Below are 24,028 nucleotides of genomic sequence, written 5' to 3'. Positions count from 1 at the left end.
GAGGGAAAAGTAGGAATGTCAATGTAGACTAGCAGAGACACAAAAGATGATACCTCAGATAATCACATTCAGATTTTATTATTTAGAAATAATTGTTGAACTGACTACAGTCCAGTGTGTAAATCTCTGTTTTCCTGTTTTGTGTTCAGTGTGGAGGTGATTCGTTTGGGCCAGAGTAAGTTCATCAACTGGGACCTGCAGATGTATTTTGCAGAGAAAGACACGCCAGCTAAGGTACATTATCACTGCTTTTATCACTGCAGTTTTAACTTCCTGGTATTTCATCCGGACTTTATTCCAAATGTCAAACACATCACATCCTGCACATGGACTATTTTTTTTTCCTGTGAGACTTTTTGATGTATAAGAACTTTTTTTTGAAATTGTTTATATAATAATCTTCCTGAACTGTTGTGCTTTAACAAAAATTGTGGACAGTAGCAAAAAAGGTGTTTATTGATATGAACATGTTAGCAGCAAATAACACATTAGAGACATGTTCTGAGTGGACTCGGCTAGCTGTGGCTTCATCTGTAGGCTGAAGCACAATATATTGCAAATTATTTATTTTTAGTTGAATGGATTTTAAGTATATAGTGATAATTAACATACTTAGTTTTATGTTCTATTTTCCTGAAACTTTACTAATCATTTATGCAAGAGAGTATGAGTCATCATTGTAAAAGTTCATATTCATGTATTTTTTACTGCACATAACATACATTAATAATAAAAAAATCAGTATATCTTTAAAAAAATTCTTCTTCTTCTTCTTCTTATTCTTCTTCCTATTGAAATTGAATATTATGAATCAGTTTTAGTAATCTATTTTCTAATAATGTAACTTCTTGCTTAAGAGAGCCAAACCTTTTATGACAACATTATCTTTACTCAATGTCCTCCTACTAGCTTTTCAGAAAAAGCTTTTTTCAGAAAAAGCTACTAAGTGGACCCTGAGTGACCATTATTTTGTCAAACTACTTTTCCCAAGGTCAAGAATGACTCTTCACACTTAGGTTTTGTTTACCTGTCTAAACAATACAGAGCCAAACTGCAGCACTCCAAGTAAAAAGTAGGACTTGTAGCAGCAGCAGGTCAGCAGTGCTACCTTTTCCCTCTGCATCATTTGGATAAACCTCTCATTAAATCAATTCTTGACCCTTGTGCAGGCTCGAACCACCACCCTGAACGAGCAGCTCGGACAGATCGAGTACATCTTCTCCGACAAGACGGGAACTCTGACACAGAACGTCATGCAGTTCAAGAAGTGCACCATCGCCGGACGCAGCTACGGTACTGTCTAGCTTTATATCAATCCAACATAAATTAATTCCTCAAAAGACCTTAAAAGAGGTGAACCAGTGAGAACTCTGCCTCTAATGCTGGCAGTATTGGTGCTTGACTCAGAGATATTGATCTCTAAATGTGGCCTTGCTCAAGGGAATTCCCACACTAACCCAAGCAGTGTCAGTGAATTAAACCTGAGAAGGAAGAATGGAAAGATACAGTAAACCCAGGGAGGTGTAGTTGTGTAGGTAAACAGAGAAGGAAGAAAGGAGATCTGAAAGTGAGAGAGGGACACCTGGTGCTCATTATTGCAATGACAACTGTCTTTTTGCAGTGCACCTGGATATGCAGGATTCTGTTTTTTAACATAAGTTGATGTTACACACATGCATCAAGTTTATGCTGTGAATATAGGGTTCGTATGTTCCCTGCCTGCACCTGCTGACATTAGTGTGTTATCAGAAAGATGAGAAATGGGCCTGTAATGATCCCTTTAGGGAAACTGGCTGGCTGTTACAGGAAGGAGTGGGACTATAGATAAGAGCAGAACAAACAGATTGTTGAGTAATGGTTGTAAAAGATACAAAGAGCATATGTTTGCAAATGATTTTACTGTTTTACAAACTGTGATGTAATGTTATGTTAAAGTAGAGAGAAAATAAACTTAAAATAAATAAATAAAAAATATAATAAATAAAATAGCAAATAAAGACTTGTGAAACTTGAAGAAAAAATAAATATCCTCAAAAGTATAAAACAATATTTATGGAAGTGATTTAACAGTTGTGGTCTGTCTGATCTCAATAGGCACTGTACTTCCTTGTTCAACTCTGGGTGAGATCTGGGAATAACCAGCAGAACTAGGCATATAAGGAGTCAATAAAAAGTGATGCAGTATATTTTGAGTAAGGCCAATTAATGCCTCGAAAGTCAGCAAAATTTTAAAATAAAAGGTAGCCAGTGGAAGTTGTCTAGAACAGGGACAGCATGTCTGTGGGGAAAAAAAATAAAAGCATGTATGACTTTATGTACTGTAAATCAGATGTTCATGAGTTAGGTAAAAAAAAAAAAAAACATGAATGGACAGTATTCTTCACTTGATCATCAAAACAGAGATCTGCATCAAAAAATAAACCAAGATTTCTAGTAGTCTGCTTAATAATGGCAATCTATGAACTTATTTGTTTTTACAGTTATCCATTGTTGCATTTTATAGGGTTGAAGGATTTTCCATGATTTAAATGATATTATCATTATTATAATCACTAATAAAATGATTCCTGGGAATATGTCATTGGATTCCCAGGACCTCTCTACATAAATGAAATTAGATTTTAACCACAAAACTGTAGAATAAAAATCATTTTAGATGATCAGATGTTTTTTTTTTTTTCCATAGTCATAAGTTTATGTTTAGGCAGGGTAAGAGCTTGAGACAGTAGCTGAAAGTGGGTGTCTCATGCCAAAAGTGTTTGGAGAGAAATCCCAGGAAATGCCGGGGTTATAATTCCCAGAATTCAATCATAGTATTGAAAATCTGCGGTTTTGTCATTTCAAGTTTATGCTCTCCTCTCCACAGGTGACCCGACAACTGCCGAGGGAGTGCAGCTGGACAGAGGAAGGGTAAAACATCATAATACTCACATTAGAAGAAATTTTTTGATATTAGTTTGAGCATCATCGAATGCTTCATTTGCAAGTGAAAATATGAATTAGCCAAACTATAAGTTAATATTGTTCAACAAAGCAGTTTTTCAGATACTAATGAAGTACTAAGTGCACAATACTGAAGCATATGATGGATGATAATCTGCATTTGTAGTTTTCAAAACCATTTTCCTGTCTCCCGTCAGCCGGTGGACTGGAGCTGGAACCGGGACGCTGACAAAAAGTTTCAATTCATGGATCACTCCTTGGTCGCCTATGTTCGATCCAGGAAGGATAAAGACGCTACAGAGTTCTTCAAACTGCTCTCCCTCTGCCACACTGTCATGGCGGAGAACCAAGATGGTAATCCTAAAATCTTAATTTGGGCAAAGGGGAAAAAGCCTCGGAGCGAAGGTGGGACGAGTAAGAAGCAACCACTTTGGCTGTGATAGGCTGCAGCTCCTGTCATTCAACCCTAACATGCCCTAAAGAGGAGTTGTCCTTAAAGCTGCATTAAGCAGTATATTTTTTATGTTGTTTTTTATATTATATTGCATTTATTTTACAATATGACAATATTACTATGAAATATAGAGTTATAGACATGTATTGCATCAGACATGACTTCCTCATGCAATCTTTATATCTTTCTCTCAGGTGAACTGGTGTACCAGGCAGCATCTCCTGATGAGGGCGCCCTAGTGACAGCAGCCAGGAACTTCGGTTACGTGTTTCTGTCTCGTACCCAGGACACCATCACCATCAGGGAGATGGAGGAGGAGGCCACCTACGAAATGTTGGCACTGCTCGACTTCAACTCCGACCGCAAGCGCATGTCTATCATCTGTACGAGTGTACACACACACACACACACTTGTGAATAATAGTGGATAAAGGATAAGTGTGTTGATATTCTATATTTTTCTTATTGTCAACAAATCCCATGAAAAGACCAAAACCAACAATGAGGTCGGTTTGGTCAGGTTTGCATTCCTAATAACCACTTGGAGTGTCAGAAGCTGGAAACCTTTTTAACTATTTATTCATTACTTTTAGCAAACTATTTCAGTTGTTTAGCCATTAGTTTTAGCTTTCTATTTAAACAGTTTATCCATTACTTTTAGCCAATTATTTCAATTGTTTAAGTTACTTTTAGCTATTAGCTAATAATTTTAGCTAATTATTTCAAATGCTTATAGATTACTTTTGGCTAATTGTTGTGTTTATCCTTGCTTAGCTAACTATTTAAACCATTTATCCATTACTTTTATCTAGCTTTTTTGACTTCTCTGCTAGCTTGCCAATTAGTTTTCATGCATGCTCAATAGCAACACTTAGCTTTAAGGTGTTGTAACTGACAGGTGTGTACTGTGCAGTCAGCCTGTTATAGTTGGTAGCTCACTGGTTATTGTTATGATACATTTACTAAAGATCAACATTTCACCAATCTCGATGGTTATTTTCATCCTCAACACAAATATATGGATATTTTTTTTAAATCAAATCATTAATCCTATTTTTCCGAATGAGTTTAGCTGGTCCACAATCTTTCCATTTATCTCGTAGCAGTGGCAGAGGTACCCTCTGGAGTACCCTTGGTTCCAAATTTTTACTCCTATAGACTTGCAAAAAAAAAAGACTTTGCCCCACCTCTAATCCTCTATCCTCCTCCTACCATCTCTCTTCTCTCTCAGTGAGGTTCCCTGATGGTCGTATTCGTCTCTACTGTAAAGGAGCTGACACAGTCATCTATGAGAGACTTTCCCCCAACTCCAGACACAAGGACACTACTCAGACTGCTCTGGATGTGAGTTCATATGGCTTTCTCATTTCCACCAGTTTATTCCATCGCTGTATATCACTGAACAGCAGAAATATGTGGAAAAGTTGACATACAGTACATGTTGAGACATGCTTACACCTAGCTTATTTTTTCTCATTTCTGTGGATGAACACTTTTTATGCTACAGACCTTTGCCAACGAGACCTTGCGGACGCTGTGCTTGTGCTACAAAGACATCAGCATAGACGAGTACGAAGCCTGGTCCAGGAAGCACAAAGATGCCCAAGTGTCCCTGGGTGACCGAGAAGCTGCCCTTGATAGCGTGTACGAGCAGATCGAGAACAACCTGTTGGTGAGTGGAAAACAACTAAGCTTTAGTTTGACAGATAAATCCCAACTCAAGGTCCACTTACTAGCTTTTTTCCAGTGTGTTTAACCATCTCACATTGTCAGCTGAGGAAGTTTGCTTAGTTGAAATGTGAATTCAGTAGCTGTACTTTGGATTTCATTCAAAACAGATGACAGATTTTCTGTACTTTTTGTGTCTGTGCTCTTTTCATTGGGGTGGGGACTCCTCTAACCATTTCTGTGCACCGTTCAGGATTTAGTAATATTTGAATCAAAATCTGAAGATGGTTGTGAGGTTGTTTGCTTCTCTTGCAAATCACACCCACACACTCTGACAAATGTTTAAGTGTGTTTACTTTTAGTAAACAAGACTATGTAACTTTTGTTGAGCCGTTGCAATTGTAACAGACAACTATGGGATCATCTTAAATGCTAAAACATAACATTACAGTTGTTCAAGTAGCAAAGAGTCAAAGTCAGTGAACTGACTCAGCTATACAACAATATCTACCTGAAGTTTGTATTACATTAGCCACCATAAGCTACTGGTCATACCAGACCAGGTAAAGCATACAAAGAATTGTAGGGTTTAGTAAACAAATTCTGCTGACAATTTCAACAGCTTAGGTAGTGTGTACATTTGGGGGGTATGGAAATCATTACTGTAAGTGTTTTTCATTTGGAAAAAAAAGCTAATCTGTTGGACTGTAGTTTAAAGTGGCAACTTGTTTAAAGTGTCACTGTTCGGGATGTGCAGAGAGCCTAGAATTTTTATTTGTATCTGTGTTTGTTGAGGAAGAAAAATTATTTGGCTTAAAAACAGGATTGTTACGCCTACTTCCACTTTTATTCGAAAACAAATACAAAGTTTAGCTACACCAGACACACAGACCTGCAGCTATTTATACATCCCTGTCACAGAGCAAGACAGCAGAGCGCAGCAGAGGAGAGAGATACAACAAAAAAGCAGAGAAGTGTCCTCTGACAGGAGCCACTTTTCAAAAAATCCTGCTGAAAAACTCACTGAAAATCTGTGGCATTTTCTGATGCAAATCCATGAAAGTTAAAAATGAGGAGGCAGAGCCATTTTTAACCAGCAATGTCCCTCTGTTCAGCTGATTGGGGCAACAGCCATCGAGGACAAGCTGCAGGACGGAGTGCCAGAGACCATTGCCAAACTGGCCAAGGCCGACATCAAGATCTGGGTCCTGACAGGAGATAAGAAAGGTACAGTCACCTCAGATTACAGAGCAGAGAGGTGGAGTCATAATGTTAGTCGATCAAAAAACAATATAGCTTCATGTGTCAATGAAAAAATAACAATGGTTACAGTATAGTTTTGAGTGAACCAGCCTCTTAACAAACACACATTAAACTGGATTGACAGCAATTTAATAAAATTAAATACTTGTCAGTTTTATGATACAGGGTTTAGATGCTGCTTCTTCCTTAATTTGATGCATAGGGAATATGATTTAAAAAGTGACTGAAAAAGTTTCCCTTTTGGGTCACATTGAATCAATAGAATCATCTGATCAGACCACTGTCATGCAGCTGTAACAGCCATAAGCATCTGTGTTTGTTGCTAGTAAAGATTAAGACTGAAAGGACATGTGCCATATTTTTTCCTGTTTTTTTTCTTTACTGTTTTATCTTTTCCCCAGAAACGGCAGAGAACATCGGATATTCCTGTTCACTTCTGACAGACGACATGCAGATCCACTACGGAGAAGACGTCAAGTGAGTCCATCCAATCCTTGAAAGCTATTAAATTAACTAGAGGTCATGGTGCATGCTAGCCTTTTTTTTTCCTCCACTGATCAGAGTTTTTGAGATTGTCATTAAGCTGAGGATTTATGAGGCACCCAGGTGAAGATTTATTTTATTAAAGCCTATGTATTTTTGTTTTAATAAAAAATATTAATGAAAATAAGAAGCTGAATGTATAAGCAATGAAACATGACCAACATCAATTTGGCACGCTCAAGACTTTCAAAACTAGTTTTACTTGTTGGGTTTGAAGGTAACATGAGCTTATTTAAGGCAAGGTATCCAGGCAAGGCTGTGTAATCAATATTTGTTATGTTTACATGTGTCATAGATTTCAACATTTTAATGGATTTATCACAAGAATGCATAACATACACGGTAGCTATAACATCCCCATTTCAATTCTAATCGAGGACCTTTGTTGCCTGTTATTCCCCTCTCCCTGTATTTTTCCTGGTTGTGTCTTTACTATCACTATTGAATAAAGGCAAACTGCCAAAAAATAATCAATCAAAATAAGATGTAAACACACTGTATCTCAATAGAAGACAGCCTTAACAGCTCATGAGGGTCTCAGGTTGTCACAATGTGGTGAATGACACAGTTTGTTGTTTCTGTATCTCCAGTCAGAAGCTGAGGATTCGTCAGGCCAACAGGAGAAATGAGCCTCCAACTTACCGTCGAGGCAAAAAGACACCTGCAGATCTGTTCTTCCCCCAGCCAGGCAAAAACGCTCTCATCATCACCGGAGGATGGCTGGTGAGTTAAATTCACAATGAACACTCATTTTAAAATGATGATAAATGAGTAACTTTAGTGCTTTTTGTAATATTTAGAAATGCAGCCAGTGTCCCAAACTCCGTAGGAATTTTTTTTTTCTCATTTTCCCATAATTCATTGTGTTGGCTGCAAATCATTTGACTGTGTATTTTGTCCAAAATCATCTTGTCTGCCTGGTGTAACTTTTACATGCTTATTTGTTCTACATATATTTCAGAATGAGATTCTGTATGAAAAGAAGAAGAAACGTCGTCGTCTACGTCTTCATCGCCTGGGAAAGCGATTGCCTCCCAGCAGCCCTCAGGATGGACAGCCAATGAACGACTGGGAGAAGGAGATGAGACAGGTACAGCTTAATAAATTCAAAAGTGTAAAAGTGGAACATGATTGCAGGCTAATTATTTAAATGGACAACGCATCTCATAATGGTTTACATGATCACAAACACAGTGGAATGTCTTTTTTCCCTCTACAGATTGACTTTGTGGACATGGCCTGCGAGTGCGAGGCAGTCATCTGCTGTCGTGTCACGCCAAAGCAGAAAGCCAACGTGGTGAGTTTGGTGAAGAAGTACAAGAAGGCTGTGACGCTGTCCATTGGAGACGGAGCCAACGATGTCAACATGATCAAGAGTAAGCTCATGAATAGATTCTGTTCACATTGAAAGACATATAATATTTTCTTTTGCATGCAATATTTTAGTGAATTGAATCTAAGCTCTCTCTCTCTGTCCCTCCAGCTGCAGACATTGGTGTTGGTATCAGTGGTCAGGAGGGGATGCAGGCCGTCATGTCCAGCGATTACGCTTTCGCCCAGTTCCGTTACCTGCAGCGCCTCCTGCTGGTGCACGGACGCTGGTCCTACATCCGAATGTGCAAGTTCCTCCGTTTCTTCTTTTTCAAGAACTTTGCCTTCACGCTGGTCCACTTCTGGTACTCCTTCTTCAGTGGATACTCGTCACAGGTCAGCAGCACAGCATCAAGTTTGTTTGACCCATGATCCAATTCATGTGATATAAGGCCAAAATAATTAGACTTTTCTACATGATCCAGGTGGACAGAATCACATGAAGTGCAACCTGACCATTAGATTATTATATTTCTTGTGTGTAACTTTAAATTTTGGCCTCTAGGCGGTGCTGGAAGAAAGGTTATGTGGTCATTAAAATAATTTGAATGCATCTTATGAGGACCATGAATATTCAAAGCACATTTCATGGCGATCTTGCCAGTAGTTTCCAACACCAAAACCCAAGAGGAGTTAGATCACGTCAAGTAATATTTAAATTAACATTTAAAACACTAATTAGTTTTGATTTTGACTATGGTTTAATGCCATTAAGGTATCAGGCAATCATAGGGTCATAATTTCTTGCAGTGACTTGGCTGTAGGACATGACAGACTGCATGCTGGACCCCAACCAACCATAGCTTGCTGTCTTGCGTAATGTAAAAAGTTGATTAGTTAGGTGCCAGGGACCGACTTCACTGTTCAACTTGACAGCTCCAACAACATCATTCTTCCTTCGCTTCTCAGTTTTTACAGTTGTGTGTGGAAGAGCTCTCTGTGCTCCTATTGGTCAGCGTTACAGAACACACTGTAGAAGTTGTCAAACTATGTTAGAGAAGGCAAGAAAACTCTTGATGCTGATGGCGTAGCGTGATCTCCAGAAATGCTGAATGATTGTTTCCCTCTGTGCAGGTCGCCTATGAGGACTGGTTCATCACTCTCTACAATCTCTGTTACAGCAGCTTACCTGTTCTACTAGTTGGACTTCTCGACCAGGTAAAAACAGGCTTTGTTATGGACACAAACACAGTACAGAAAAAGCTTGTTGTTGGTTTTGCATTTACAGTTTTAGCGTAATGTCAATCCAAAATTCATGTCCAAATTCATGGCAAAGTACAGTTAAAATTGTACTGGTTGATCCGACAGTTAATACATAAGATATAAGCTAAGACACATGTTAATGTGCTGAGATTTGATAATAATAAAGACATTTGGCTTTTCTCAGGTTCATATCACATAATGGGATTAATGAGTTGATCACATTTACTGTCTTTAAATACCTGAAATAAATAAAACTTACTTTTCCTAAAAGTAAAGTATTGCTTTTATTTATCTCTGGCCATCATTATGATCTTGCTTTTTCAAAGCCTACCATATATTGTTGTGATAAATACCAAAGATTTGAAATTCACAATGCATTGTTATAAAAGTTTGGAAATCTGTTCCGTTCTCTTCTGCTCAATAAGTGACAACCTGAACTCTGTTAACTGATCCCCTCCTCCTCATCCTCTGCAGGATGTTAACGACAAGCTGAGCCTGAAATTCCCCAAACTCTACCTGCCTGGCCAGCAGGGAGTGTTGTTCAACTACCGAAACTTCTTCATCAGCTTGTTCCACGGCATCTTCGTCTCACTCATCATCTTCTTCATCCCTTACGGAGCGTTCCTGCAGACCATGGGGCAAGATGGAGAAGCCCCCTCCGACTACCAGTCCTTCGCCGTTGTCACCGCTTCGTCGCTGATTTTTACCGTCAACCTGCAGGTAAGGGGCAGATTTCTAACAACTCTGTTAGGCATGTTAAAAAATATTTTGATGATAACATGCTGACATTTGACTTGTAACATTTATGTTAGCATTCCAATATTAGCTGATTGGATTCACCTGTAATTCAGCTCAGATTCAATAAGATGATATGAATCAAATCCACAATACATATATGGTACCCTCACAGTATGGATTTTTTTAATGTAAATATCCTGCTGACCTTTGTTGTCTACTTCACTTCTTGTTTGTCAGATATCTCTGGATACCTCCTACTGGACCTTTGTCAACTGCTTTGCAGTTTTGGGCAGCATAGCGATCTACTTTGGCATCATGTTTGACATCCACAGTGCTGGGATCCACGTCATCTTCCCCTCAGCATTCACCTTCACCGGTCAGTCACCAACCATTCACCTCAGTGTGGCACAGTTGATAGAAATCAACACATTTCCTGAAACCTCGAGGTTCTCACTGTAAATTTGCATCTTTTTAAAAATTTTTTACAGTTTCATTTTTATTGAAAACTTCAGTGTTCCCAAACACAGAAACCAAAGAGTCTCCTGGACAACTAGCCATTAGTTAGAAATGTTACTTCTTTCCTGACGAATCATATTTTTTCCTTGGTTTCTCAGTTTGGTCTTTGGAATGGCTTCAAATACAACACTACCCATAAGCTGTTTCTATGATAAAGAAAATATTGCTTTGTTGTTGAATTGATCTAAAATCCAAACTGTCTAATTTATCCAAGTTAAGCCAAGCTCAACTCTCCCATTAGTTGTCCAGCAGCAGAATTTGAAGATCTCTGATTGGATGTTTCTTAAAGCAGTGCTCTTTGGGACTGATAGTTGACTTCCAATTAAAAGTTGGTCTGTCTTTGTGGGCCGCTAAATACCACATCAAACCTCTTCACTACTCTATTAACGTGTATATTTTGTGTTTGTAGGTGCAGCATCGAACGCGCTGCGTCAGCCTTACCTGTGGTTAACCATCATCCTGACAGTGGGCATCAGCCTGCTGCCCGTCATTTGCATCCAGTTCCTCCATAAAACCATCTGGCCCTCTGTAGGAGACAAGGTAAGACCTCTGGGAGTCAAGCTACCAGCCTGCACAGAAATGTTGATTTGACTTCTTGAAATAGTACATACTATATTTTTATATACTTTACCCAACGGATCAGAACAATAATGACCATAACTACATACGGTATGTCAACAATTTTAAAAAGGTTAATTATTATTGTATATTTATTATAGGAGTAACAGCAGTTGTTGGTGAATAAACTTTTATCATAGAGGAGAATTTTCCATATATGTAAATGCATAATTTATATTAGAAGGAATCTCCCTAAATGGCTGTTAACTATAATCAAAAATTGTCTCTATTTATTATTATTATTATTATTATTATTATTATTATTATTATTATTATTATTATTATTATTATTATTATTATTATTATCTCAAACAAGAAACAAAACAAAATGTGGATTGTGTTTGTTTTGTTTTTTTTTCAAGTTGCATAAATGGGCTTCCATACAGGGAGAGGGAGATTGTAAAGTAATTGTAATCAAATGATTGTATAGGCAAAACCAGACAAGGCTGAAGGCTATTAAACCAAAAAAAAGAGAGTCTTTACTGTGACTGTACTGTCTGCTGTGTCTTTCTGAAGTTGTTACATTTTATGGAAGTATCAGAATTACCTGATCAAATTAAGATATGGACAGGATGAGAATGGAAGTCAGTCATAAAATGTAATTAGCTAAATAGAGGCAATCCAGCACCTTTCCTTTCCCACAAAATGAAAAAATGACAAAACATTGTTTCTGTAATGTTACCTGCTTGTTTCCCATCCTCCCTTAGATTCAGAGAAACAGGAAGAAGTATGAGATGGAGATGGAGGAGGAGGAGAAGAAAAAGACACCAGCCTTCCAGCGTGGTCGGCGCTCCCGCCGCTCCGCCTACGCCTTCTCTCACTCCCGAGGCTATGCCGACCTCATCTCGTCTGGGCGGAGCATTAGGCGGCGGCCACAGGCCCGTGGTGGACCCCAGGACAGCATCAGGGAGTTTCCCCAGAGAGAGGCTGAAAATATCTGATGGGGCTGAGCGGAAGACGGGGCAAGACTGTAGCAGGAGCGGTTGTAAATATTTGAAAAGTGCAAGGAGCGCTTGGTTTGTCCTCATCTTTATCTGTGGAGACTCTGCTGAAATGGTCAACATCAGAAGCTCAGCACAGAATCAACAGCTTGTTGGGAGTTTCCTTTGGTGTATTTAAGTGCTGTAGAAGGTTCTGCAACACAACTAGTGCTCCTCAACTTTTTGATGAAAATGATTGAAATGCAGAGCTTGGTTTACCAGTTTTTACTGATGATTCAAGGTAAATCCAGATAAAACAGTAGGTACAGCCAATGTGCAGAAAGTTACATGAAGTGCTACTGAATGTACTGCATTTCTGCTCCAGTCAGCGACTCCGTCTCCACAGCCTCCAGTTCTTATGCACAGACTCTCTGTTAAAATGCAAATAAACACAAAGCTCACCGAAGAGACGACCGCCGTTACCGGGGGTTTGAGGTCATACAGCGACAGTGTGACTGACAATGTCATTTAACTCAGGATTTTTAAAATAAAGCTTTATTTTTAGTCAGTTTGTCCCCCTGGCTGTAACATCGTTTAATGTGATACTTTTTGACATTCATTTTTAGCCCAGTGTTGGCAGAGCACTTGATATATTAGTGTTTTCACCAGTGTAAGCTACATGAAATCAGACCGCAACCTCTATAGTTTTATTTTTGTCCGTTGAGATGACAACTCAAACATTTTCCCTCATGTTCAAAACAATGGGCTAAAACTTAATATGTCATGGTATCCTCTTTTAATGTTTTAATATAAGTAATAGTTGGATGTTACTATGCCAGGCTATGCAAGGTGGTAGGATGTTATAAAGTGTGTCTTAATTTAAAAATAAATTGTGAATAGTGATCTTTTTCCTCTGCTGTGTCCCAAGTGTCCTTACAGATGGGTGCTGTAATCACTAATTTTTATAGACTTCAACTTTGTTTCAGCCTTAAAATCTTTTAAATACCTCTTTCAATGCTGGACTCTAGTATCACTTGTACAATACCTCACCTTTTTATCACTCTGTAGGGAACTTGTAAGGAGCTGTAGTTTGTCTTTCTTGAACAGCAGTGTCACAACATCTTTTCAAGCTTTTACAATTTGCAGAAAGTAAATCCAGGTGTTTCTTAAGTACATCTTCTAATGGGGAAAAGAATCACAAGTTTATTTTCATTTGACTAATTTGATTATTGGGGGTTTTTTTCCCTATTGGATGTTAAATCACCTGTTCCTTAAGTTGTCAAAAATAATGACTTTTTCTGTGTGTGTGTGTGTCACTGATTGTTTACAATGAACTCAGAGAAGATGTTTGTGTTTTTTGGATCCTATAACCAGATTTAGAATATCTGATAAACAGTGCTAAACCAAAACTAGCACATTCCTGTTCTGACTGTTACTGTATCCCCTTCACACTAATGTTACTGTATACAGATAATGTCTTTATTACTGAATGAATGGAGGTAGTAGATCAGGACTGTTGACTGTACCAGCAGATATTTTGGTCTCTGTCTATGATGGTATTTTATCATATGGTTGTTAATAAAAGCCAGTGTTTATTTTATTGTGGTGTGTCATACCTCACATTTTGGTCAGACTGTGGTGATTTTAAATTTAACATAAGGTTTGGATAATAATAATTAATGTTATAATATAACTTATAATAGAGTTTTATTATGATGCCCAAATGATACATTTATCCATAATTTATTTTGGTGCATATAAGCCTGTATTTCCACAAAATACTCCCTTTTGTTTGACAACATAAGCCAAACAAACAATGACCAAGCAAAATCTGTGTGAAAGAAGACTATATTTAAAATTAAATCTGCAATATCTAGTGAAATAAAAAGTAAAGCAAGATAAGTATTAATACATTGGAAGTAAACCGAATTCCCACAGATCTCACTAATCTGTTTCCTATGAAAACTGTAAGGTCTATTCTATGGATTATACAGAGTAACAGAGACACTTTCTGGAAAGAGATGTCACTGCTAAATTCATTTAATGCCATTTATTACATGAGGGGGTTAATAATTATTACTCATATAACTTATCTGTTCACTTAACTTCTAGAGAGTCTAGTCTAGAGAGGTTGCATTCAGTATAAGGGTATGTCTTAGTGTGCACAATAATGCAGGCACTGGAAACTCCCTGTAATAATCTCCTTAACATGACTGAATCATTTTTTGCTCATTTATTTTGTTAATTTCTTGACAGTCTTATCAAGGTGCCACATACACACACTGTCAAATGTGACCGTGTAACATGATATTCTGTTGATTCATGCACCTGAATTAATTATTTACTTCAACAGAAGCACAAATAATTAGTGAAGTTACTCTTGTGTGTGGGTAAACTGTGCACAGCGCCTAACTGAGAGTCACATATATCATTACTGCTGCTGTATGAATGTTACAGCAGTGGTTTTACTTTAAGGACACTAAATTCATTAGGAACACTAAGTAAAGAACACTAAATTCTTCAAGCAGTCATGCTCACCAAACAGAACATCAAATTTGATAAAATCATGATTATTAAGAACTTGACCGGCGTCTCCTGCAGCATAGATAACTTTAATCCGATTAAGTCACTCAACTTGTCCAAGCAGACGAACCTGTGTTGCTGAGAGAACTGGGTGTGGACATGATAGCAATATTCATCTTTGCAGTAAGTTTCCAGTTAAATATTGTGAGCAATAAATGTTTCTGATGTTTCACTTTCTCATCCAGTTTTATGTACAAAATTATCTTTGCTGTATGGTGACTGTAAACACTTCCAGCGATAAATCAAAGACTGACCTAATGACACTATTAACTGCCTTTCAGTTCAGACATCCACTGTCTCTGAGTTGAAATGGCACAGCAAGGAGTTCAGATGGATCAGGAAAAACTCTGCTGTTCAGTATTCAGATTTTTTCCAAGCTGATCCTAATATAGTATTCATATGCCATATATGTGTTGAAAGGTTAGTTACTGTAATCATTCCTACTGTCTGTGAAGCGATTCCTTTTTGGCGTGACTATAGCAAAGGAAATAGGGGACAAAATCCAAACCCCTCCATGTTTTGTGTAAACATGCATTCAAAAGTACAGCCAAAGCCTAAGCAGTGTCAATTATCCAAATTGAGTGGATACCTGCATTCTGGTAGTCGTTATTGCTGTCCTGGAAATGCAACTACCAGGAAAGAAACTTGCTCACACTGTTGAGGCCTCTGACTGAACTTAAGAATGCATCTTTGCACAGAACGAGGACTGTTGATTTTGTCCCCCATTTTTTACAGAGTAGTCACGCTATGAAGGAATTGCTTCACAGCCAGTCTGGAAAGCTACTCTCTAAACTGGATGTGTATCCCAGTCCATCTGTCATTAGTTTAAACAAACAAAACCACTAATAACTATAATAGCAATAGGTCTACTAATGATAATGAAGCAAAATAGGAATAATATCATAATAACAAGCTGACTGTAGGGTCATATAGTCCCTGAGCACATAGAGGAAGGAGCTAGGGAAAGTTTGAGAAAGTTGCTTAGTAGGGGCCCAAAGGTATGGAAATGAAAATAGAAACCCAAATGAAAAGCAGAAACAAAACATCTGTTAGCTTTCAGGTGTAGTATTAAAGGATAATACTACCATAACATTTTTTCCTATTCCATATGGGCTAAAAAGAAAAAAAGACCAGTAAGATGATCATAAAGGTTATTTCATTTTTAATTGATGTTTTAGTCAGGGACAGGTAAGATGCACAGTCAAAGTTCAAACTACTCCTCTTCCAGGAATGAAAGACTGATAAGTCCTCTGTTTTATGTTCTTTAATGCATTGAGTCTAATTTGGTCCAGATATTTTAGTTCAGACATACAAAAACTCAGCTGTTTGATCTCACTAAAGGATCTAGTGACTATTCCCTAGATCCTTTATAGCTCACCCTCTCAGTAGGATAACAGAGGCCTAAGCTGCTGTCTGGAAACTGTTGTCTGTAGACATTTCATGGAGTTAAAAGCCTAGAGTAATGATTTCAGCTGAAGGAGGATACTTAGGTTTGAATTTGCAGTATTTCCTGTTTGACTAGGCTGTTGTATTTGGTAGAGATGGTGCTAAACAAATATATATCTCAGCTAATAAAACTAGAAGCTCCTTGTAATTTCCACTTGTATTCCCTGGGTGGAAACCTAGGTTACGTGTTTAAACTAACACCCAAGATTGTAACAAGCTGACTTTTAATAGAAAGTCAAAAATTAAGATCAAATGACTAGAAAGTACACCTACACAACATTCCAGTGGAGACTGCTGTGGATGCAACACTCCCTATAAAAAACTATTCCAATATAATCAATCTTATCACAACTGATAGCAGAGCTACATAAATCTGTTGCAACAGTTTCAGCTAAACTGGGAAGAATTACAAAAGTAGTCTGAAAATTAACTTTGACTTAGTGCACAACAAACATTACAGTATATTGGTTTATTTATTCAGGGCCTCAGAGTCCAAAAGTGGTAACAGAAAGTTCTGCTGATACTCAGAATACCTGAGTGTTAAGCAGCTAATAAGGAGAAAACGAAAGGGCACATCATAAATCTGCCTGACAGTGAAGTATCACTGCTGTGCCTGTATACCTGCCTGCTGGTGAGCTGCACAAGTGCAAGAAATGATTAAATACTGGAAATGTATGTAAAAGTTAAAGGAAACAACATACAAAAAAATGTAATTGCCACAAATAAATCAATACTCTATAGAAAGGTTCATTTGTGTAGTCAGACAAAGACAAATTTCTCTTCACCAAGAATGGATCCAGGGGAAATCATTAAAACTGGACTTTGAAGTTGTCCTGATCTGTATTATTTGTCAGTTATTAATGATAATAAACAATATTATTAATATATAATATTATTAGAATGATATAATATTATTATTCAAAGGTAATGATATTGGTGTATGGAACATATTTGTTTAATCATGACCATTTAGAACAAAATGATTGAAATGCTGAGAGGACAAGGTTAATACACTGACCTAAAATGTGACTTATTATCTTAGCAGGGTAAGCTTAGGTTGTGTATTGAGAACAGAATGTATTTTTAGGTGGAATTCGGAAAGTTTGATGTCCCAAACTTACTTCATGTTGTAAATCGGGGCTATAAAAACATGCTGACTTGCTCTCTTCCTGGAATGTATCTGAGCTAGATAACTCCTCCCTCTTCTACCTGCTAAAAGTCTCATTCAGTCCACGTTTCCTCCTTCATGTGACCTGATAGATCTGCAAGTTTACAGATGGGTGTAACCAACATGCTATGACGTGCTGATATGCATTCAGTGCATGTCAGCAAGTGGACATAAGAATAGGCGATCTGGATCAGCTTTTCTCTTGTATGAGAAAGTGAAACTATTTGACATTTGCTGTCTGAGAGGTGAAATGGCTCAGAATGAAATTAAGATGGGCCGGGAAAAACTCTCCTGTTCAATCTGTTTGGATCTACTGAAGGATCCAGTGACTATTCCCTGTGGACACAACTACTGTATGAACTGTATTAAAAGCTACTGGGATGGAGACGATCAGAAGAAAATCTGCAGCTGTCCTCAGTGCAGAAAGACCTTCAGACCGAGGCCTGTCCTGGTGAAAAACACCATGTTAGCAGATTTAGTGGAGGAGCTGAAGAAGACAGACCTCCAAGTTGCTCTGGCTGGTCACCGTTATGCCAGACCTGATGACGTGGCCTGTGATTTCTGCACTGGGAGAAAACTGAAAGCTCTCAAGTCCTGTCTGGTGTGTCAAGTCTCTTACTGTGAGCAACACCTCCAGCCTCACTATGAATCTCCTGCCTTTGAAAAACACAAGCTGGTCGACCCCTCCAAGAAGCTTCAGGAGAACATCTGCTCTCATCATGGTGAGGTGATAAAGATTTTCTGCCGCACTGATCAGCACTGTATCTGTTATCTCTGCTCCATGGATGAACATAAAGACCATGACACTGTCTTAGCTTCAGAGGAAAGGAATGAGAAGCGGAAAGATGTAAAGATTACTCAGCAAAAATTCCAGCAGAGAATCCAGGACAGAGAAAATGATGTGAAGATACTTCAGCAGGAGGTGGAGACCATCAATCGTTCTGCTGATCAAGCAGTGAGGGACAGCGAGAAGATCTTCAATGAGTTGATCCGTCTCATTGAGAAAAGAAGCTCAGATATGAAACAACAGATCAGATCAAGGCAGAAAATTAAAGTGAGTCAAGCCAAAGAGCTTCAGAGGAAACTGCAGCAGGAGATCACTGATCTGAGGAGGAAAGATGCTGAACTGAAACAGCTTTCACACACGGATGATCACATCCATTTTTTACACAATTACCCCTCACTGTCACATCTCAGTGAATCCAAAAACCCACCCAGCATCGAACTCTGTCCACTGCGGTACTTTGACGGTGTGACTGTGGCTGTGTCGCAAGTCAGAGATAAACTACAGGACATTTTTACTGAGGAATGGACTAAGATCTTACTGACAGAGATATCAACGGATGTTTTACTTCCACAAGCAGAGCCCAAGACCAGAGAGGAGTTCTTACAATACACTTGTCAAATCGAACTGGATCCAAACACAGTACATGTACAGCTGTTATTGTCTGAGGGGAACAAAAAAACAACAGTGATGACAGAGAAACAGTTATATCCTTATCACATTAACAGATTCACCCAACAGCAGCAGGTCCTGGGTAGAGACAGTCTGATGGGACGTTGTTATTGGGAGGTGGAGAAGGGAGAATTCGAAACTAGAGTAGCAGTCACATACAAGGATATTAGCAGAACAGGAGGTGAAAGTAGATTTGGAGAAAATGATAGGTCTTGGGCATTACAGTGTTCAGAGGAGAGTTATGAATTCATTCATAATAAAGTCAGAACTTATATCTCAGGCCCTCAGTCCTCCAGAGTAGGAGTGTACCTGGATCACAGAGCAGGTATTCTGTCCTTCTACAGCGTCTCTGACACCATGACTCTCCTCCACAGAGTCCAGACCACATTCACTAAGCCACTCTATGCTGGATTCAGGATTTATGGCTTTAATCACTCTGTTGAAATGTGTGAGCTCAAATAGACAGTTATTATAAACAAGGTGATGGGTGAGAATCAGTTTTCGGTTTGTAAATTGAAATTTACAAACAAAATTTTTGTCTCCATCATTGTTGCTCAGCTCGCTTTGTTGTGATGTTTCTGCACTGCCCTTCCTGAACGTCACCTGTCAGTCAAACAGCAGGGCTGAGATATTGAGTTTCTGTAGGTATAAAAAAATGTGTTAAAAAAGTTCAATTAAATAGATAAGAAGAACAAGAAAAATCTATGTGAGCGAAAAAGTAACAGGATGTAATTATTGTATGTTTTCCTCTCTTAAGTGACATAATTATAAAGAACTTTAATAATTTTTCAGAAAATGTAAGTATAGTATGAAATATTTAAAACATAAAATGTGTGTTAACAGTGTACAGGTTTATCTTTTAGGGTGAAAGTATGAAAACAAAGAATGATACTAAAAATGTGCATCTCTCTCTCTCTCTCTCTCTCTCTTTCTCTCTCCCTCTCTTTCTCTCACTATATATATGTATGTATGTATGCATGTATATATGCATGTATATATATTACCTGAATTTTACTGAAATGTAACCCAAAATTTTACAACTTATATGATTTTTTCGATTTCTTTGAAAAAAGAGACTCTGCAGAAACATTTTTTTTCATGTTGGAAATTGTAACCTGGCATGAGGTCTATAGTTTTTCTGTTTGATGTATATTTGCATTGGTGCTGCAATATTTTCTGTTCCACTGCATGGACCTTAATGGAGCAGCAATACAAGTCTTCCTTCTATCACGTTATCACATTATTATCATAGTTGATCATATTTTTAATATGTGTTGTAAAGTTGTATTATCATTGTGATAATCATTATAGCACTGATTAGATTCTCCACAGTGGTTGAAATACTGGACTAAGACTATCAGAGCTGCTGAAGAGCAAGTTTGTGCACTTGTTTAATAAACAGGGTTTCTCACTCAAGATTGAAAAGCCTACAAACCAGGAAGTATTCATTAAATCATTCATTTGCATAAAATATCAGTTGTAACACACAGACAATATGACAACAAATTTGATTCAGTGGTGCATAATGTGGTGTTGACTGTCTTGAAGAAGAAACTTCAACAACAACAAATAACAAATAACAAATAACTGTAGTTCACAGTCAGATTGTCACAGACATGATCACAATTGCAGCTCATCCTCTCAGTAGGATGACAGAAGACTGAGCTGCTGTGTGGAGGCTTTTATTTGTAGACTTTTCATGGGGTCAAAAGCCTTCAGAGAGAGATTCCAGCTGAAGGAACATACTTAAATTAGCATTTACAGTATTTCATGTTTGAAATGGAAACCCAGGCTGCATGTTTAAACCAACACCAGACTTCATTAGGTCACATCATGAGTTGAAATGAAGATAAAATGGATAGAAAGTACAAAGTCTACCTTTAAATTTCACAACACTCCAGTGGAGACTGTTGTGAAGGCAACACTCCCTGTACTCACTATAAAAACATTTCCAATAGGGCCAACTTTATCACCACTGATAACAGAGCAACATGAATCTGTTTCAACTATTTTAGTCAGCTAAACTGAGAAGAGATACACAAATAGTCATTCATTTAGCTCAGTGCACAACAAACACTACAGTATATTGGTTTATTTATTCAGGGCCTCAGGGTTCAAAAGTGGTAACAGAAAGTTCTGCTGATACTCAGAATACCTAAGTGTTAAGCAGCAAATGAGGAGAAAACAAAAGGGCAGGTCAAAAAATGTTTCCTTCAGTATCACTTCTTTATATGTGCCTGATGGTGAGCTGCACAGGTGCAAGAAATGATTCAATACTGGAAATGTATGTACAAGTCAAAGGAAACAACATACAGAAAAGTGTAATTGCCACAAATAAATCAATATTCCATAGAAAGGTCCATCTGTATAGTTAGACAAAGACAAATTTCTTAAAGTTCCACTCCACTCAAAAATGTGTTTTTCTTCTTGTTCCTACAGCTGTATGTTTGAGCTTCATTGTGCAGAATGATGTGCAGAGTTTGACACTAGAGGGCTGTTTTCAAATTGATCTGCTGAAAGTGGAAAGTTTCTATGCTCATTGAAAATCAGATTTTAAGGTGCAGGCCTATGAGCATGATTTGTGACATCACAACTAGTTTGGAGCCAATCCGGGTCCAGTATTCAACTTACATAAGTGTGATGTGGAAACTCCAGTGCACAAACACTGAGAATGCACTTTGAATTAGAAGAAATCTTTGTCCAGCAGGAAAACTTTTGAAATGAAATATATTTACATATTTATAGATTATGGATTTTTTAATAAGGAGAAGGACTTGTCATTTTAAGGATTTAAACAAGATAATTGAACTTTTTTGTGGAAAAAACATATTAGACACAATTTATTATTTATATAAGTAGAGTATTTTATATACGTTTTAAAACATGTCTGGAGGGGGTCTTTAACCAAGAGCAATGAATGCAAGGAAAAGCATTAAAACTGGACTTTGAAATTGTCCTGGAATCCTGTTGTAGAGCAGGATCTGTATTATTTGCTAACTATTAATTCATGTTGTAAATCGGGGCTATAAAAACAGGCTGACTTGCTCAAAGAGCTTCTCTTCCTGGAATGTATCTGAGCTAGATAACTCCTCCCTCTTCTATCTGCTTTCACGTACAGTCAGCCTCATTCAGTCCACGTTTCCTCCTTCATGTGACCTCACAGATCTGCAAGTTTACAGGTTGGTGTAACCAACGTGCTATGACGTGCTGATATGCATTCAGTGCATGTCAGCAAGTGGACATGAGAATAGGAGATCTGGATCAGCTTTTCTCTCGTATGAGAAAGTGAAACTATTTGACATTTGCTGTCTGAGAGGTGAAATGGCACAGCAAATAATGAATCAGCAAATAAGAAAGAGAAAAAAAGTGAGGATTCAAGATGGTTTTCCTCAATAATGGTATATTTTCAGACTTCAACTCAAATACATTATGTGCACTTTCAGCATCATGGACAACTCAACACAGAAATAATCCAAACAATTCCCTTAATTAAAAACTGAAACAATGATATTTTTGCTTTGGAATGAGTAGAAGCCTCACCCTTCTTAGCAACTACTAGTCTGTGTTGAATAGCACTATGTGTTATGTATCAGCTAACATAAAAACAGCTTGAACAATTCCCTCAAATTAAATTAACAAGAAAAATAATGCCATATTTTGCTTGGGAATGAAAATCGTCTGAAACTACTGGTAGTTCACAATGAGTTGCACCTCACGCTCTTTCAGCACCATGGACAGCTCACATCAGGCCCGGAGAGCGAAAAGGAGAACGAGAGACAAAGGGGGAGCAAGTGGGAGAGAAATTACGATTGGTGGAAAAAGAACAAGTTGGTCGCCCCCTATATACATTGAATGAAATGAGATGTTTATTTTATTAATAATGTTATTATTATAAACTTTATTTCTGCTAAGAATGTGTTAAAAGACTCACCGTTGATTCAGTCTGAGGTGGTCCCCTCAGACCTCCTATGCTTGAGTACTGAGAATGCTCCAGTTCATCTTTGTCCAGCGATCTGGTTACTTCATGCTCAATTGAAATCTGAGCAAGAGCTGACAGATGCTCCTGGAGCATGTTTGACCTCAGATCCATTTTGATGAGCTTTAGACGTGAGAAACTCCTCTCTCCAGTTGCTACAGTCACAGGCTCTGTCACTGTGACTCTCCTGCCTTTGAAAAACACAAGCAGGTCAATCCTTCAAAGGAGTTCCAAGTGAACATCTGCTCTCATCACAATGAAGTGATGAAGATTTTCTGTCACGCTTATCAGCAGTGCATCTGTTATCTGTGCTCCTTGGATGAACCTGAAGGCTGTGACACAGTTTCAGCTGCAGCAGAAAGGACTAAGAGGCAAGAAGAACTCAGAACAAGTCGACAAAAAATCCAGCAGAGAATCCAGGACAAAGAGAAAGTTGTGAAGGTGCTTCAGCACGAGGTGGAGACCATCAATCATTCTGCTGATAGAGCAGTGAGAGACAGTGAGAAGATCTTCACAGATCTGATGCTTCTCATCAAGAATAGAGGCTCTGATCAGATCCAGGCAGAAAAGTCAAGTGAGTCAAGTCAAAGAGTTTCAGGGGAAGCTGCAGCAGGAGATCACTGATCTGAGGAGGAAAGACGCTGGAGCAGCTTTCACACACAGAGGATGACTTCCAGTTTCTACACAATTATTACACATCTCAGTATCTGTCCAGAACGATACTTTGAGGATGTGACTGCAGCTGTGTCAGATGCCAGAGATAAACTAGAAGACATGCTTTGTGATATATGGGTGAAGATGTCCCTGACAGAGACTGAAGTGGATGTTTTACTGCCACAAGCAGAGCCCAAGACCAGAGTTGAATTCCTCAAGTCATGTCAAATCATACTGGAACCAAACAAAGCACACACTCTGCTCTTATTATCACAGGGGAACAGAAATGCAACAGTTAAGGAACTAACACTATCAGAAGCAATGAAGTCAGCAGTTATATGTCAGCAGCCCAGCCTTCAGAGAGTCTGATCCGACGGTGTTACTGGGAGGTGGAATGGAGCAGGGGGACAGTTTCAATTGCAGTCATGTACAAGGATATTAGCAGAACTACAGATGAAAATTTGTTTGGGACTAATGACTAGTCTTGGACATTATAATATTTGAACAA

The 24,028-nt window shown here is 38.2% G+C and overlaps 2 protein-coding genes across 2 annotated transcripts in view; both read left to right on the top strand.

Moving 5' to 3' along the window:
- Positions 1-13,837, top strand: part of atp8b1 (ATPase phospholipid transporting 8B1) — a 37,754-nt gene extending 23,917 nt beyond the window's left edge. Inside the window, exons 13-30 of the mRNA XM_044333772.1 lie at positions 150-234; positions 1,170-1,293; positions 2,867-2,910; positions 3,141-3,297; positions 3,592-3,780; positions 4,629-4,741; positions 4,905-5,069; positions 6,181-6,292; positions 6,730-6,805; positions 7,462-7,594; positions 7,833-7,961; positions 8,091-8,247; positions 8,355-8,578; positions 9,317-9,400; positions 9,920-10,165; positions 10,421-10,559; positions 11,109-11,239; positions 12,025-13,837. Of these exons, the coding sequence (XP_044189707.1) occupies positions 150-234; positions 1,170-1,293; positions 2,867-2,910; positions 3,141-3,297; positions 3,592-3,780; positions 4,629-4,741; positions 4,905-5,069; positions 6,181-6,292; positions 6,730-6,805; positions 7,462-7,594; positions 7,833-7,961; positions 8,091-8,247; positions 8,355-8,578; positions 9,317-9,400; positions 9,920-10,165; positions 10,421-10,559; positions 11,109-11,239; positions 12,025-12,258 (2,542 nt within the window). The 3' untranslated portion in view covers positions 12,259-13,837. The remainder of the gene's footprint in view (positions 1-149; positions 235-1,169; positions 1,294-2,866; positions 2,911-3,140; positions 3,298-3,591; positions 3,781-4,628; positions 4,742-4,904; positions 5,070-6,180; positions 6,293-6,729; positions 6,806-7,461; positions 7,595-7,832; positions 7,962-8,090; positions 8,248-8,354; positions 8,579-9,316; positions 9,401-9,919; positions 10,166-10,420; positions 10,560-11,108; positions 11,240-12,024) is intronic.
- A 3,847-nt stretch (positions 13,838-17,684) lies between these two features.
- Positions 17,685-19,820, top strand: LOC122968674 (tripartite motif-containing protein 16-like). Its single transcript, XM_044334068.1, has one exon. The coding sequence runs from the start codon at positions 17,685-17,687 to the stop codon at positions 19,350-19,352; it is 1,668 nt and encodes a 555-aa protein (XP_044190003.1). The 3' UTR covers positions 19,353-19,820.
- Positions 19,821-24,028: the final 4,208 nt, after the last annotated feature.

Source organism: Thunnus albacares, chromosome 18 (genome assembly GCF_914725855.1).
Source record: "Thunnus albacares chromosome 18, fThuAlb1.1, whole genome shotgun sequence".
Taxonomy (NCBI): Eukaryota; Metazoa; Chordata; class Actinopteri; order Scombriformes; family Scombridae; genus Thunnus; species Thunnus albacares.
This window is presented reverse-complemented; position numbering and strand designations above follow the sequence as displayed.